The 13,292-nt window shown below is 44.7% G+C and overlaps 1 protein-coding gene across 11 annotated transcripts in view; it reads left to right on the plus strand.

Annotated features, from left to right (window-relative positions):
• Positions 1–13,292, plus strand: part of fgfr3 (fibroblast growth factor receptor 3) — an 86,883-nt gene that overhangs the window by 20,114 nt on the left and 53,477 nt on the right. For 8 of the 11 annotated variants that reach the window (XM_037746981.1, XM_037746991.1, XM_037746980.1 and 5 more), the window contains exons 3-4: positions 9,905–10,168; positions 13,227–13,292. In XM_037746981.1, coding sequence (XP_037602909.1) covers positions 9,905–10,168; positions 13,227–13,292 — 330 coding nt within the window. The remainder of the gene's footprint in view (positions 1–9,904; positions 10,169–13,226) is intronic. The other 3 variants (XM_037746990.1, XM_037746985.1, XM_037746989.1) reach the window with 1 other exon arrangement.

Genomic DNA, 13,292 nt, shown 5'->3' on the forward strand with positions numbered 1-13,292 from the left:
GTGTAGTGTGTAGTGTGTGTGTGGATGGGGGGTACACTTGCCAGAGGTCAGGGCAGGGGTCGGGGTCAGCGGAGGTCAAAGTTTAACGTTTCAATCTCCTCGTGCTGCTGTGTCAGTGTGTCAGTGTGTGTTCAGAGACGGTTTCCATCAGCTGTTTCTCGTCTTTGGGGTTTTGGATAAGAAGCATTCAGAGGTTGAACTTTTAGAAACTCTCTGTTGTTTGTTGTTTTTAATTAATTCAAATCATTTGGAGTTTAAATTCTGGATGTTTAATTATGAATCTGAGGAACTAGTGTTGATAAGCCGGTGATATGACGGGATGTCACGAGAACTGATGCTTTGGTACCAAGTCAATGCCGAAATTCTGAAAAAATGATGATCCTTTTCTACAGTACCACCGGTACCGTAAGGATCAGGACTTGAGACTTAAGCTGTCCCGTCGTCCCGAGGACGATAGAACATGTCCAGGGCTGCCTCCTCTTAGACAATTAGTCGACTAATATGTTGTTTTGGTCTCAGTTGACTAAGATTTCTGTAGTCGATTAGTCGTTTTTTTTGCTTTTTTCATGCTGAATGACGTATTTCCAAGAAACTTCTGAGCACATCTCTGGTAAACACACGATTTAAAGTGCCGCTTTTGTGTGTTTCTTTGTGGAGAAACTCAGTTTTACAGATCTGTCGATTAAATCAACTACTTGTTTAGTTCGTATGAGTGTTAGTCGACAAAGAATTTCTTTGGTGGAGGACAGCCCTAAATATTTCAGATGGGCAGCACAGTCCTGCTCGGCTAAATAACGGAGCTAAAAGCTAACGTACCGAGGTTGCATCGAGATGCATTATGATGCGTTCAAACTCTATTCCGTAAAAATGAGTAACGGATGAATCATAACATTATCATGATGTGTTCAAATGTAATCCTAATGGCAAGAAACTTGAGGCGGAGAGTGGAAGTGGAAGTTCATGGGATTTATTGTTTTATTTTCGTTTTTGTTTTTTTACATCAAATTAGTGTTGAGAATTGTGAAATTTCATTGGTATTGGTTATCAACTACTAAATTTCTGGTATCAGGACATCCGTACATATGACAGTATATTCAATTAGATGATAGAAATGTCTCAATGATGATAGATTTTGTTATTCTGTTTACATTAATTATTCCTTTAATATCTCTGGTTGTATTTGGCCATTGCAAGCGATGTTGCAGATCGATGAGTAGGATGGTATTTTATGACGGCACCTTGATTATTCAGGTATTTAAATGTGGGAATAGACTGCTTTTGTTCTTCGGTTTTGTAGCTATCTCTCCACACTAGCGCAAACTTTTATTTTTGTGCTCTTGCCCCAATTTCTGCTTCTTGTCTTGTTCCGATCACTTCCCTGATTCAGCGAGCCTCTCAGGACACAGTAGTGCTGAGCTGGCATCACTTCTCTGAGTGAAACCACGTGGCTTTCCCACAGTGACTGTAAATCAATATACTGCACAGATGACTGGTACAATATTACCCCTGCTCTCTTTGTTTGAGGGAAAATTAAGTATAAAGACAAGTTGCTGCCCTGAAAAAAGCAGCTTTGACGTCCGCATTCTGAGATCCAAAAAGCCGCCTTGTAATCGGATTGGTTCCTCCGTGTTGTTAAGGGAAGTGTGATTATGTTGTATAGTAGCCCCCACACACACTTCGCAGACATCCTGGCTTTTGTGGGGGCCGAGCTTCTTACACTTGTCTGTTGAATTGAAACTAGGCCAGTTCGTCTTTGGAATGACAATTACCATGGACCAAACCCGGGCCCTATTCTGGAGGCTGGAGGGATGGAGGGCAGGTGGGGGTGACGACGAGGGTATGAAAGGAGCAAAGACGATTGGGCGCTGCCAAGACGCTCTGGATGTACAGTAGCTTCCGATGCTCGTTAGCGCAGCCGAGCGGAGGGCCAGGCACCGGGGGGGCGGGGGGGGCTGGCACAGGCCGGGGCGGGATGTTTAGAGGCAACGTCTATCTTTAACTTGATTTTAGGGGCTCTTTTGATAAAGCGCGGCTCAGCTCGGCGAAGAATAGAGGCAACAAGCTGGGGAAACCCCCCCACCTCTCTCCACCCTCCCTTCTCTCCTCCTTGATCTCCGCCGAGCCATCCCTCTTTTCTCTCCATCTTCTCCTGGCAGGCTTCTCCTGCAACGGTGTGAGGTTGTCAGGCTGGCCCAGATTAAGGGCATTGTCCGAAGGTATTTACATCCGGCCAAACCATATTAAACAGAGATTAGGGGGGTTTTCACTGCACATTGCCGAAAAAGAGAAAAAGGGGGTAAAAAAAAGAAGAGGGAGCTTTTCCAGGACGAGCAGGATGTACAATAGGCATAGCTGTGAAATGGAGGAAGAGAAATGTGCTCTTTATGGAGGTGGGGGGGTGATGGTTGGTGTGGGGGGTTGGGGGGGCTCTACAGATCCTGTTTGAAGGTCATGTGATGCTGGCTTGTCTGAGGGGGTGATGAGTGTGCCAAACGGTTGGCAGCCACTCCCGTTTTTCAGCATAGGAAGCAGAAGTAAAAGAATCTGTTGGCGGGACGCGGCGAGCAGACGGGCTGCTGTGGAGGACATCGCGGTCTGTCTGTGTGGCGCTCTTCAGGAAATTTATTTAAAAGATGTCTATTTATCACAATTTGGGTCTTGTTTTTTTTTTTACCAAGTTTACTGCTATTGTCTGGGAGACAAAGCGAAAACCAATTTATGAGCTCTTTTCACTGCAGAAAAACACTCAATTTGCCCACATGTGCACAGACACACTGTACACATCCCCAGCGCCACACACTTGCACGCCAATTGGCCGAGGGTAGATAGGGTGAGAAGCTCAGTCATCCGTGAGTGACTCTGAGTAGAGCCGCTACTCCTTTGCGTTGAAAGGAGCCAGCTGAGGTGGTTCGGGCATCTAGTACGGATGCCCCCTCGGTTCCTCCTTAGGGAGGTGTTCCAGGCACGACCAGCTGGGAGGAGACCACGGGGAAGACCCAGGACTAGGTGGAGAGATTATATCTCCACACTGGCCTGGGAACGCCTCGGGATCCCCCAGTCAGAGCTGGTTAATGTGGTCCGGGAAAGGGAGGTTTGGGGTCCCGTGTTGGAGCTGTTGCCTCCGTGACCCGACCCCTGATAAGCACTTGAAGATGAGATGAGAGTGAGTGTACAGACACGCTGTACACATCCCAGCGTCACACACTAGCACACCAATTGGCCGTAAGTGATCGCAGAAATGTGGAAAGTATTTTCCCCGTTCGGAAAGAAAAGGGAGATTCTTGTTTCAGTAGTCGAAGCAAACAACTAATTACCTGCAATAAAAAAGGCCATTTGTCGCTGAGATGTCTGCCGCCGGTTCGGCAGCAGCCCACTCTGCAGATGTTGGAAACATGGCCTTGTTGTATTATTAGCTCAGTGTAGTGAGGAGGAGGAGGAGGAGGAAGAGGAGGAGGAGGAAGGGAGCTTGATAAAGATGAATGTCTCCCTCGCCCATCTGGAATCCATCACTTTCAAAGTGGTTTAAACGCAGATATGGTTTAAAGAAAGTATGTGTTGCTGTTTTTCTACCAGACTCAATAAAAGTACCTGTTAAGCTCCCCGACAGAAAGAGACTCTTGTAAGCTTTCACTGTTTATGATCCTTCTAGCCGGCCTGTTTGAACCGGCAGGGATGTTTCTTTATGTAAAGCAGGCCGGCCGAACAAGGAGGCGTTATTCTGAAATCAGTCTGGAGTCAGGAGGAAGTTTAAAAGGACACTAAATTGGCAGAATGTTTTTTTTCTGAGGATATCTGGTATTATTGAAGACACGGCACAGCAGAGATGAAACTCTGAATTTATATCCTCCAGAGCAGAAAATGAATTCATCAGAGCTGCCAGCATGGTGATGCCACGATTTAGTTGTTTACTGACAGACGTGACGTTCAGGAAAAACACCCTCCCTCGCTCTGAATTTTAAAGAGGGATACGCATCAGGAAACATCGTGCACACACCCAGACGCAAAAAAAACAATCTTTTAGGCATTTTAAGGATCAAGTCTAGATTCACTGTTGTCTCATTTTAACTTTAATGTGGAGTCTTCTATTGTTACACTCAAACCTCGGTGTCAAAGGCTTAGACAGTGATGTCAGAGGGAAGAGACGTGTTTAAGAAGCTGAAAATAGGGCGACACTTCACCTTGGCAAACGTCTGCAGTTAGAGATTTGCTCTTGAAGAAAAAGAAATCTGCATCAAAATAAAAAATCATAGGATATATTTGCATTTATTTGAATGAAGACAATCTGTCAAGAGTTCATTAGAAAAAAATTAGGGCTGTCGATTGATTAAAATATTTAATATTATATTTTTATATAACATTTTTATCTGTTCAAAATGTACCTTAAAGGGAGATTTGTCAAGTATTTAATACTCTTATCAACATGGGAGTGGGCAAATATGCTGCTTTATGCACATGTATGTTTATATTTATTGTTGTAAATCAATTAACAACACAAAACAATGACAGATATTGTCCAGAAACCCTCACAGGTACTGCATTTAGCATAAAACAATATGCTCAGATCATAACATGGCAAACTGCAGCCCAACAGGCAACAACAGCTGTCAGTGTGTCAGTGTGCTGACTTGACTATGACTTGCCCCAAACTGCATGTGATTATCATAAAGTGGGCATGTCTGTAAAGGGGAGACTCGTGGGTACCCATAGAACCCATTTACATTCACTGATCTGGAGGTCAGAGGTCAAGGGACCCCTTTGAAAATGACAGGTCTAACAGTTTGTCCTCGCCAAAATTTAGCTCAAGTTTGGAGCATTATTTAGCCGCTTTCACAACAACCTAGTATGACATGATTGGTACCGATGGATTTCTTAGGTTTTTCTAGTTTTATATGATACCAGTATCTTCACTCTAGCTTTAAAACTGATCCCGCTACAACCTAGAAATTGCAAGTTGCGTTAATGGGTTAAAGAAATTAGTGGCGTTAAAACGAATTTACGTTATCGACAGCCCTAAAAATAATACAAATGTTCAATCATGCCATGTCCTTTATAAAGAATCTTGAATCCGCACCAAAATCGTATCACTTGCTTCTCAGCCCATAGCTTTACTTGCCCCAAAAATGTAATTGAAATCAGTTAACAACTTTCAGAGAAATCCTACTTAACAAAACACAAAGCATCAAATTACTGCTCCAAAAAATGAGAGAAAATCTGGAAATTTAGGAATGTAGATAATCATTCTGAGTCATAAAGCAGTAAAACTCTTTTTTTCCGCCCCTTTAGCGTAACATAACGTAATATGTTAGTTGGATAAATGTGAGCTAAACGTCATCCGCGTTCCGTCCTGTGACCTGATATGACAGCAGCCATGGCGACGGCCCCTCAGTCTGGTCTACACTCCTTCCTGTTCCTCCAGGATCCCTCACTCACTCCCTCAGTGTGTGTGTGTGTGTGTGTGTGTTAGAGAGGCCGGCGTGGAAAGGCTTCCCACATAAAGAGGTCTTTTCATCCCCAGGGCCGCAGCCTGCCCGCCGGCCCCTGGAGAAGTTTGCAGAGGATAAATAAACCTCTTCAGACGGACAGAAAAGATGGAGTCTGTACGCGGCGGGCGCGTTAACGCACGGCGCGCCGCAGTATCTCAAAGAGAGACTTTATTTTATTCTGAAGGGCTATTTGTTATGATATTGAGCCGAGAGGGCTAAGAAGGGCCAGGAGGGCAGGGGCCTCTTGATTTATGGAGTGACCGCCCAGCTTTACTGCTCACACACACACACACACACACACACACACACACACACACACACACACTGTTCCCCGTTTACAATCGCAGATACATACATACACACACATGTACATATCACATTTACACACACACTCAAAGAGTACATATCACACATTGCTTCCAGCTGGCCCCAGGTTCCGGCGAGATTGCTCCCACCCCCTCAAACACACACACACACACATACACACACACACACACACACACACCAGGCAGGCGATAGCTCACACATGCAGCACCGGACGAGAAAACAGCGGGAATGTCTCGATGTTGATATGAAGGGCTGGAGGACGCCACCAGAACGCTCTCATTTATCTGCTTTGTCAGAATCACTTCAGGTCGGATTTATTCAGGAAGGACTTTGATATCAAACCGGTTCGTCATCATGAGGTTCACAGAGAATGTAAACACAACAGATTTAAAAAGACAAAGACTTTTATAATCACACAGAACAGAATATGTACAGGAATGTCTCTTTGTCTTCTACTTTATTCATACGAGCATTTTTGAGCAAATAGTCCCAGAAACTAAACTCCCTCCTGTATTACATTTTTATTTCTACAAAAACAATATTAAAATCATGTTGCAACGCCACAGAATGTGTGCGTTCTTTATAATTTACTGAGTTCCTTTAAGGGTTTCTGGAACTCTTCCCGTGGTCAAAACATGAACCTCATCCTGGTCTTTCCAGGACTCGGGTTCATTAAGCCTCCCTGTCAGATTCACAGAACCACAAGAGACCTTTACTCACATGCAGGAAGGAGGAAGGTGACTGAGATTCAGTCCGTTCCCACCTGTAGAAGCTGCTCGGTGCAACAACACAGTCCTGCACAGCTGGACACACAGCAGCTGGAACTTTCTCTTTAGGAATTCAACGTGCCGCTCACTTACTAATTAAGGATTCCTCTCTTTGCATATTTCTCTGTGACACACTTACATGAGCTCATTTCAAAGAGCTGCCTCTTGTCAATGTGATCAAACCTGTGAGCGCACATTACAGGACGCTCACTTGAAAGGTGCAACGAGGCAGCTACGGCGGAGCTCCGCGGCCGGTCGATGTGTCCTGAAAGGTTGTTCAGTGGCACAAAGTGAAAGCCTTTCAAACCAAATCCACTTTTATTCAAAGCATTATAAGCAATTCTGCATTTCAAAGTGCAGGATCTGAAGCAGATATTTTGTCATCGACTGTGACCAAAAAAAAGACGGCTTTGCTCTTTCGTGTGACACCTGAGAAACGGAGTTTCTTTTTGATTGTATGAGGGCGATATCTGTGTTTTGTTGTGTTCTTTATTTGGCCTCTGGCATTGTAAACATCCGAGCGGTGCGCAAACGTTCCTCCTATTTATTTTCCCAGGATCAAAGCAAAACTATTCCTTTTACAACAGGATCACACAAATGCATTGCTATTAACAAACCCTAATTAAATAGGCTGTAATATCCCATATTTCCTCCAAAGAGGTCACAGTGAGTACATGTAGAAACATAGAGAATAACTGAAAACTGAAATTCTCTGCATGGTTAGATACCAGGGCTGTCAAACACCACGAATTTCACTAACGCATTAACACAACTTGCAATTTATAGGTTGTAGTGGGTTTTAAAGCTAGAGTGAAGATACTGGTATTATATGAAACTATAAAACCTAAGGAATCTATCGGTACCAACCATGTCATACTAGCTTGTCACAAAGGAGGTTAAATAACGCTCTAAACTCACACTCAATTTTGGCGAGGAAAAACTGTCATGGCCATTTTCTAAGGGGTCCCTTGACCTCTGACCTCCAGATATGTGAATGTAAATGGGTTCTATGGGTACCCACGAGTCTCCCCTTTACAGACATGCCCACTTTATGATCATCACATGCAGTTTGGGGCAAGTCATAGTCAAGTCAGCACACTGACACACTGACAGCTGTTGTTGCCTGTTGGGCTGCAGTTTGCCATGTTATGAGCTGAGCATATTGTTTTATGCTAAATGCAGTACCTGTGAGGGTTTCTGGATCAATATCTGTCACTATTCTGTATTGGTAAATGATTTACAATAGTAAATATATACATGCATTTGCATAAAGCAGCATATTTGTCCACTCCCATGTTGGTATTAAATACTTGACAAATCTCCCTTTAAGGTACATTTTGAACAGAAAAAAAATGTAATGTAAGTATTTTAATCGATTGACAGCCCTATTAGATACCATTAGGTGTAAGTGAGTAAATCTGTTTTTGTAAGTTGGGGTGAACTAACCCTTTAAGCAGGAAATGTGTGCCTAATAGAAAGAGAGCCTCGGTGCTGCAGCTGCTCATTCAGAGCTGCCAGAGGAGGCTGTGCTCTGCTGCTCGGCTCCATAAAAGCCGAAGTGAGCTACGAGTCTCTGGAGGTTATTATATCTACCCCATAAAGCCCAAATCCACCATGTTTAAGACCTGAAGATATTCTAAGACCTATTTTCTCCTTTTCTTTTCACAGAGGTCATAAGTAATACTCGAACGTAGCGAGCCTTCCACGCTGGGTTTGGATTTATGCTCCGTCGCCGTCGCTTTTTTTCTTCTCCTGAATGGGCCTTTTAAAAAAAGAAGTGTTGTAAATATTGTTGTCAAAGCCAGAGGCCACGCAGGGAGCTGCACAGCCACGTTAAGCACATTATTGACTTAACATCTCCGGGATTTTTAATGGGTGTAATAAGAGAGAGAAAACAATTCACAACTCATCTATTCACTTCACTTTGCTGCAGTAGAAAACAGCAGTTTGGTTTCTGGAGGACGGGTTTCAAAGGGAGCTCTGGCAGCGTTACCTGCTGGTCCTCCCACATAAACAGCACGTCTGTCTGTCTGCGAGGGTGCGCTCGTCTCCTTGGCTCGCGTTCGTCCGCACCAGCGAGAGCCCATCTATAATTTAGAGCACCTATTATGTATTCCCCGTGAAGATCGTCTCGTCTGGGCCAGCTCCTGATTCAAACCTCGCCTCTCAGCTCCAATCTGGGTCCGTGAGAGGGGCTGCGTTCACGTTCGCCGCTTGTCAGCGAGCCTCTGTGAGGCCGCTGCCCTTTCGGCAGGTCAACAGCGGGTTCGTTTGCCATCATAAATCACGCTCTCTTAGCACACCTCGTTCGGCCTTTCCCATGGGCGTGTGGGTGTGCAAACAAGTGTGTTGTGTACTCATTCAAAGGCTTTCACAGCGGGCGTTTGTGCTACATGCATATGTGGAAGTACGCATGTGTGCCTAGAAGTGTTTGTGTACATCGCGGCGTTGAACGGTTGCCAGAGCGACCAGAGGTTGCTTTTTCTGTCTCTCCCTGACGGCGATGATGTGTAATTGAGGTCTGGATGAGAAGACACCTCTGATGGAGGAGACACAAGGGGACCCAGTGTTTATTTATTCAGACGTGCCCTCCATCTCTCCTCCGTCCTCAGCGGAGGACCGGCATCCTCGACGGAGCCAGTAAACATGTTGATTTTCCCCTGGCTCTACCCGAGCTGGCACACTGGAGCTCCTGGAGTAAATGAGCTGGTGTTTGACAGGGGAAGGTTGGAGCAGAGGGGGGGGACGTTCATTCCCACACAGCCCCAGATCTGTCTCCGTCCGCATGCTGGAATAAAAAGTTTCACTTCTCAGACTTCCAGAGGCAGATTAGCCGATAGCTCGCCAAGCGGGTCGGCGGTTAATTCTGCATCACTGCCTCTTTGTTCCAGAGGGAGGGAGGGGGTCTTTTCTTATTCTGAGAAAACACTGTGTGCCTCTTAATTACACCGTGGAAAAAGAAAGAAGGTGTTTATACGCAATCTTAAACCCTTAATTATTAGAATTATACAATATATACCTGTGGGGAGAAGCAAGAGCTGCATTAAGTATTCAATTTACATTACATAAATCTACAGACGTATCTAACCATGCAGATAGAAAGAAGCAAACCTTCACATTTGAGAAGCAGCACCAGAGAATATTTGGCATTTACTTGATAAATGAGAACGAAAATGTACCCAAAAGTGACTCCCACGAGTCATCTGTAATTTGTAAATCGTATTACAAGATGGGGTTAAGTTTTGAATACAGATTAATAACCATACATGAAGTTGGAAGTGTCTATCTTTATCATAACCCACTGTGTCTTTCTTCTTGTTTGTGCAGACTCTGTGTCCAGCGAGACAGCTTTCCTGGAGGACTATGTTCTGGGCATGGGGGACACCTTGGAAATGCCGTGTGACCTGGAGGACCACTCGGAGCCCATCGTCTGGTTCAAAGACGGCGCCGGGCTGGTGCCCGGCAACCGGACGCGGCTGGGCCAGCGGATGTTGCGCATCATCAACGTATCGTACGAGGACTCGGGCGTCTACTCGTGCCGGCTCGCCCACAGCAACACGCTGCTCAGCAACTACACCATCCGGGTGACAGGTGAGAGCAACACGGGGGGATTTTAAACCTGCATGTTAGAGTTCTGGTTAAAGAAATGTTCTTAAAGCTCTGGAAGTTGTAATCGGTTGCATGTTAGACCAGTGATTATCTCCGCAAGGCCTGTGGGGAGATCATGCGTTCTCAGTCGTGTGTGTGTGTGTCTGTCTGTCCACGGCTAATCTCACATACTGCTGGATCCCTCAGCCTGATATTTTCTGTGCTCATTTATGAATGTATGATCAAGGACCTCTCGTGGTTGCAGTGATTCACAACAAGTCATCAACAGTTTAGAGGGAACAACTACACATTCCTATTCCAAAGTTATCCCTTTATTTGTCATTTCTCTTATTTTGCTTTATTCCTCTTCAGCCCTCTAAAAGTCCTACTTCAGTACTTAAATAAGAGTTAACTAAAGAACATTGTTTCCATGCAATATGAAGACGTAAGAGATAAATAAGACAACGAGGACATAGTCATTTTTCTAAGATACTTGTGTCAGCAGCAGAGCTCCAATGGAAACAGGCACGTTGGCTGCACCCTGCAGAGCTCTCAGATCACCGGCCTGACAGACAGATGAGAATCAAAGTATTTCCTATCAATAAACACGGTGGAGCGGTTACAGCGGCGACGTGTCGACACGACAGCGCTTCATAACGGCTCGGAGAAAAACGGTGAAAACTTTTGCTCGGGAGGAAAATTCTATTATTTTCTCCTCCTGCTCGATTTCAACTGCTGGTTTAGCTGTCTGCCAAGCTGCACACACACACACACACACACACACACATACACACACACACACACACACACACAGACACATACAGCATGACACCGGCACAGGCTTTCACCGGCTAACACCCGGCCAAGTTTCACACAGATTCCCTCCTCCTGATGCACAGTCAAAGGTGAAATTCATTATCGTCTGAGGGGATGAGTAACGTCTTAAAGAAGTGTGTGATGCAAACAGAGCTCTAATAGGAATGCGGGAGAGGAGGGGAGGGGAGGGAGGTTGGGGGAGTCAGAAGGGAGCGAGCAGTAGCTTAAAAAATCTGGCGGCTTTTTCCCCGTAAAACTCATGGACACCAGCTGAGCCCGTTATTGACAACTAATTAGAAAGCAATTAGCTCGAAACATTTCATCATTGGAAACAGATGGGGTGGCAAGAAATGAGAGAGTTCGCTCGCTCTCAACTCGCCCCCCCACCTCCTCAAACACACACTCACACACACAGATGTATGTGTTTGGCTGCAAGCCGGAGAGAAAATGGCCTTTTCCAGGACTGATCAGAGTTGGACAGCTTCTCCTCCTGGACCCACATATCATCTCCAGACTGCAGGACAACACATGCAAACACTCTCCACACATCACCAATTCAAAAAGGAAGAAAACATCTTTCCAAGCTCCATGTTCGGCTTTAAAATCGGATTGTTCTTCTCCTTTACACAAGAGCAAAACAAATCTCCCATTGAGGTGAGGTGAGATAACTGCATGTGCTTCCAGCTCAATATGTTTCAGGAGAAAAACCACACAGGAAGCAGAATCCATCGTCAGACACTTCGTATCATTTTAACACTCAACTACATGTTTAAATTACTTTAGAAGTCAGACTTTTTAACAGTACGTGGCGGCAATATCCTGTTCTCTCTACTTTCAACACAGAGCGTCGGCCCCGTCTAAAACACACACACATGCACTATTGTGTTTTAACTCAAATATTTGAGTAAGGTGTCAGATATTTAGGAGCGGTATCAGATTTAGCACCTGGACGGCGTCCAGACAGCAGAGAGCGACCAGCTCATTCTGTACACACACAATCACACACACATACACACAAAGACGCACGGTACACATGGAAGAAAGAGGCTGTAATGTGAGGGGGGTGAAAGAAGTTATCTGCAACACCAAATGTATGAAAATTAGCAACTTTTGTTTAGAGGTTTTTGCAATATCTCAACCTATCGGCTATCGGTGGGACGACGATTTAGCGTCTAGGGGCAGCGGACGGAATTTCTGGTGTTCTGGTGCAGCCTGTTGATGGTTGGAATTGACATTTTGAGTGCATTCGGCCTTGTTTGGTTAATCTAAAATGGTAAACCTGTCTGTGTTTAGTGCTAATTAGCAAATCTTATCACTCTATTATAAGCTTTATTTTGACAGTGATGGAATTTATCTAAACTGTAATGTGAGTCAAACTAGCGTGTCTCTGCTGAGCTGCACCACGTTAGTGGAGTGGAGTCGTGGTCTGACTGAGGTGTCAGATAATAGAAGCTAAAAGCTGCTAGTCAGGAGTTTCAGGAGTTTCAGGAGCAGCTTCAGCTCGCCGGCGGGTTGTCGAGGTAACAGCTGGCTCTCATTAAGCAGACCTGAGAAGCTGAACCAGAAAACTTTGAGGTCAGACTGAAAATAATTACAACACAGCCGTGAAAATGTGTGATACAGCGAATCCAAACAGTCTGTATCTGCGGACTGAGAATAATTAGACGTCATCCGACACGCTAACCGTTAGCGAGAGTTAACGTCTGTGTGTGTGTGTGTGTGTGTGTGTGCGTGTGTGTGTGTGTGTGTGTGTGTGTGTGTGTCACAGAGATAGACTTGTTTTTGTAAGTGTGTGTGTCTGTGAAAACACACAACCGTACTAATGACCATCATTTCTAACGTCTGTGGAAATGTTTTGGTTGTAATTTGTGAGCGAGCCGCCACGCTGCAGAGAACTGTGGACTCATTCATGAGTTTCTCATCGAGCACAGTCAGTAATAATATGCATTCATGCGTATGTGTGTGTGTGTGTGTGTGTACATATGTCTAATCATACTTGTTGGTGAACACACTCCATTTAATCTCCACCGGGCGTTTAACATGTGAAAAATTCCTGCTTTCTATTCTCCCCTTTTTATTTCCTTCTTGTCTTGAACAGAATCAGTTCAGCTACAAACTTTCCAGATGTACTTGTTGTTTTATCTGATGACAGACGTAGTTTAAGTTGTTCAGACGAACGAGTACAGATGCAAAAATAAGATTTGTTCAAAATATTAATCCCCCTCTGTTTGTTTTTTCTTTCTAGATTCTCTGTCGTCTGGTGATGATGAAGATTATGACGAAGACCCAGAAGATGCAGGTAATGGAAATG

Source organism: Sebastes umbrosus, chromosome 16 (assembly GCF_015220745.1).
Source record: "Sebastes umbrosus isolate fSebUmb1 chromosome 16, fSebUmb1.pri, whole genome shotgun sequence".
Lineage (NCBI taxonomy): Eukaryota > Metazoa > Chordata > Actinopteri > Perciformes > Sebastidae > Sebastes > Sebastes umbrosus.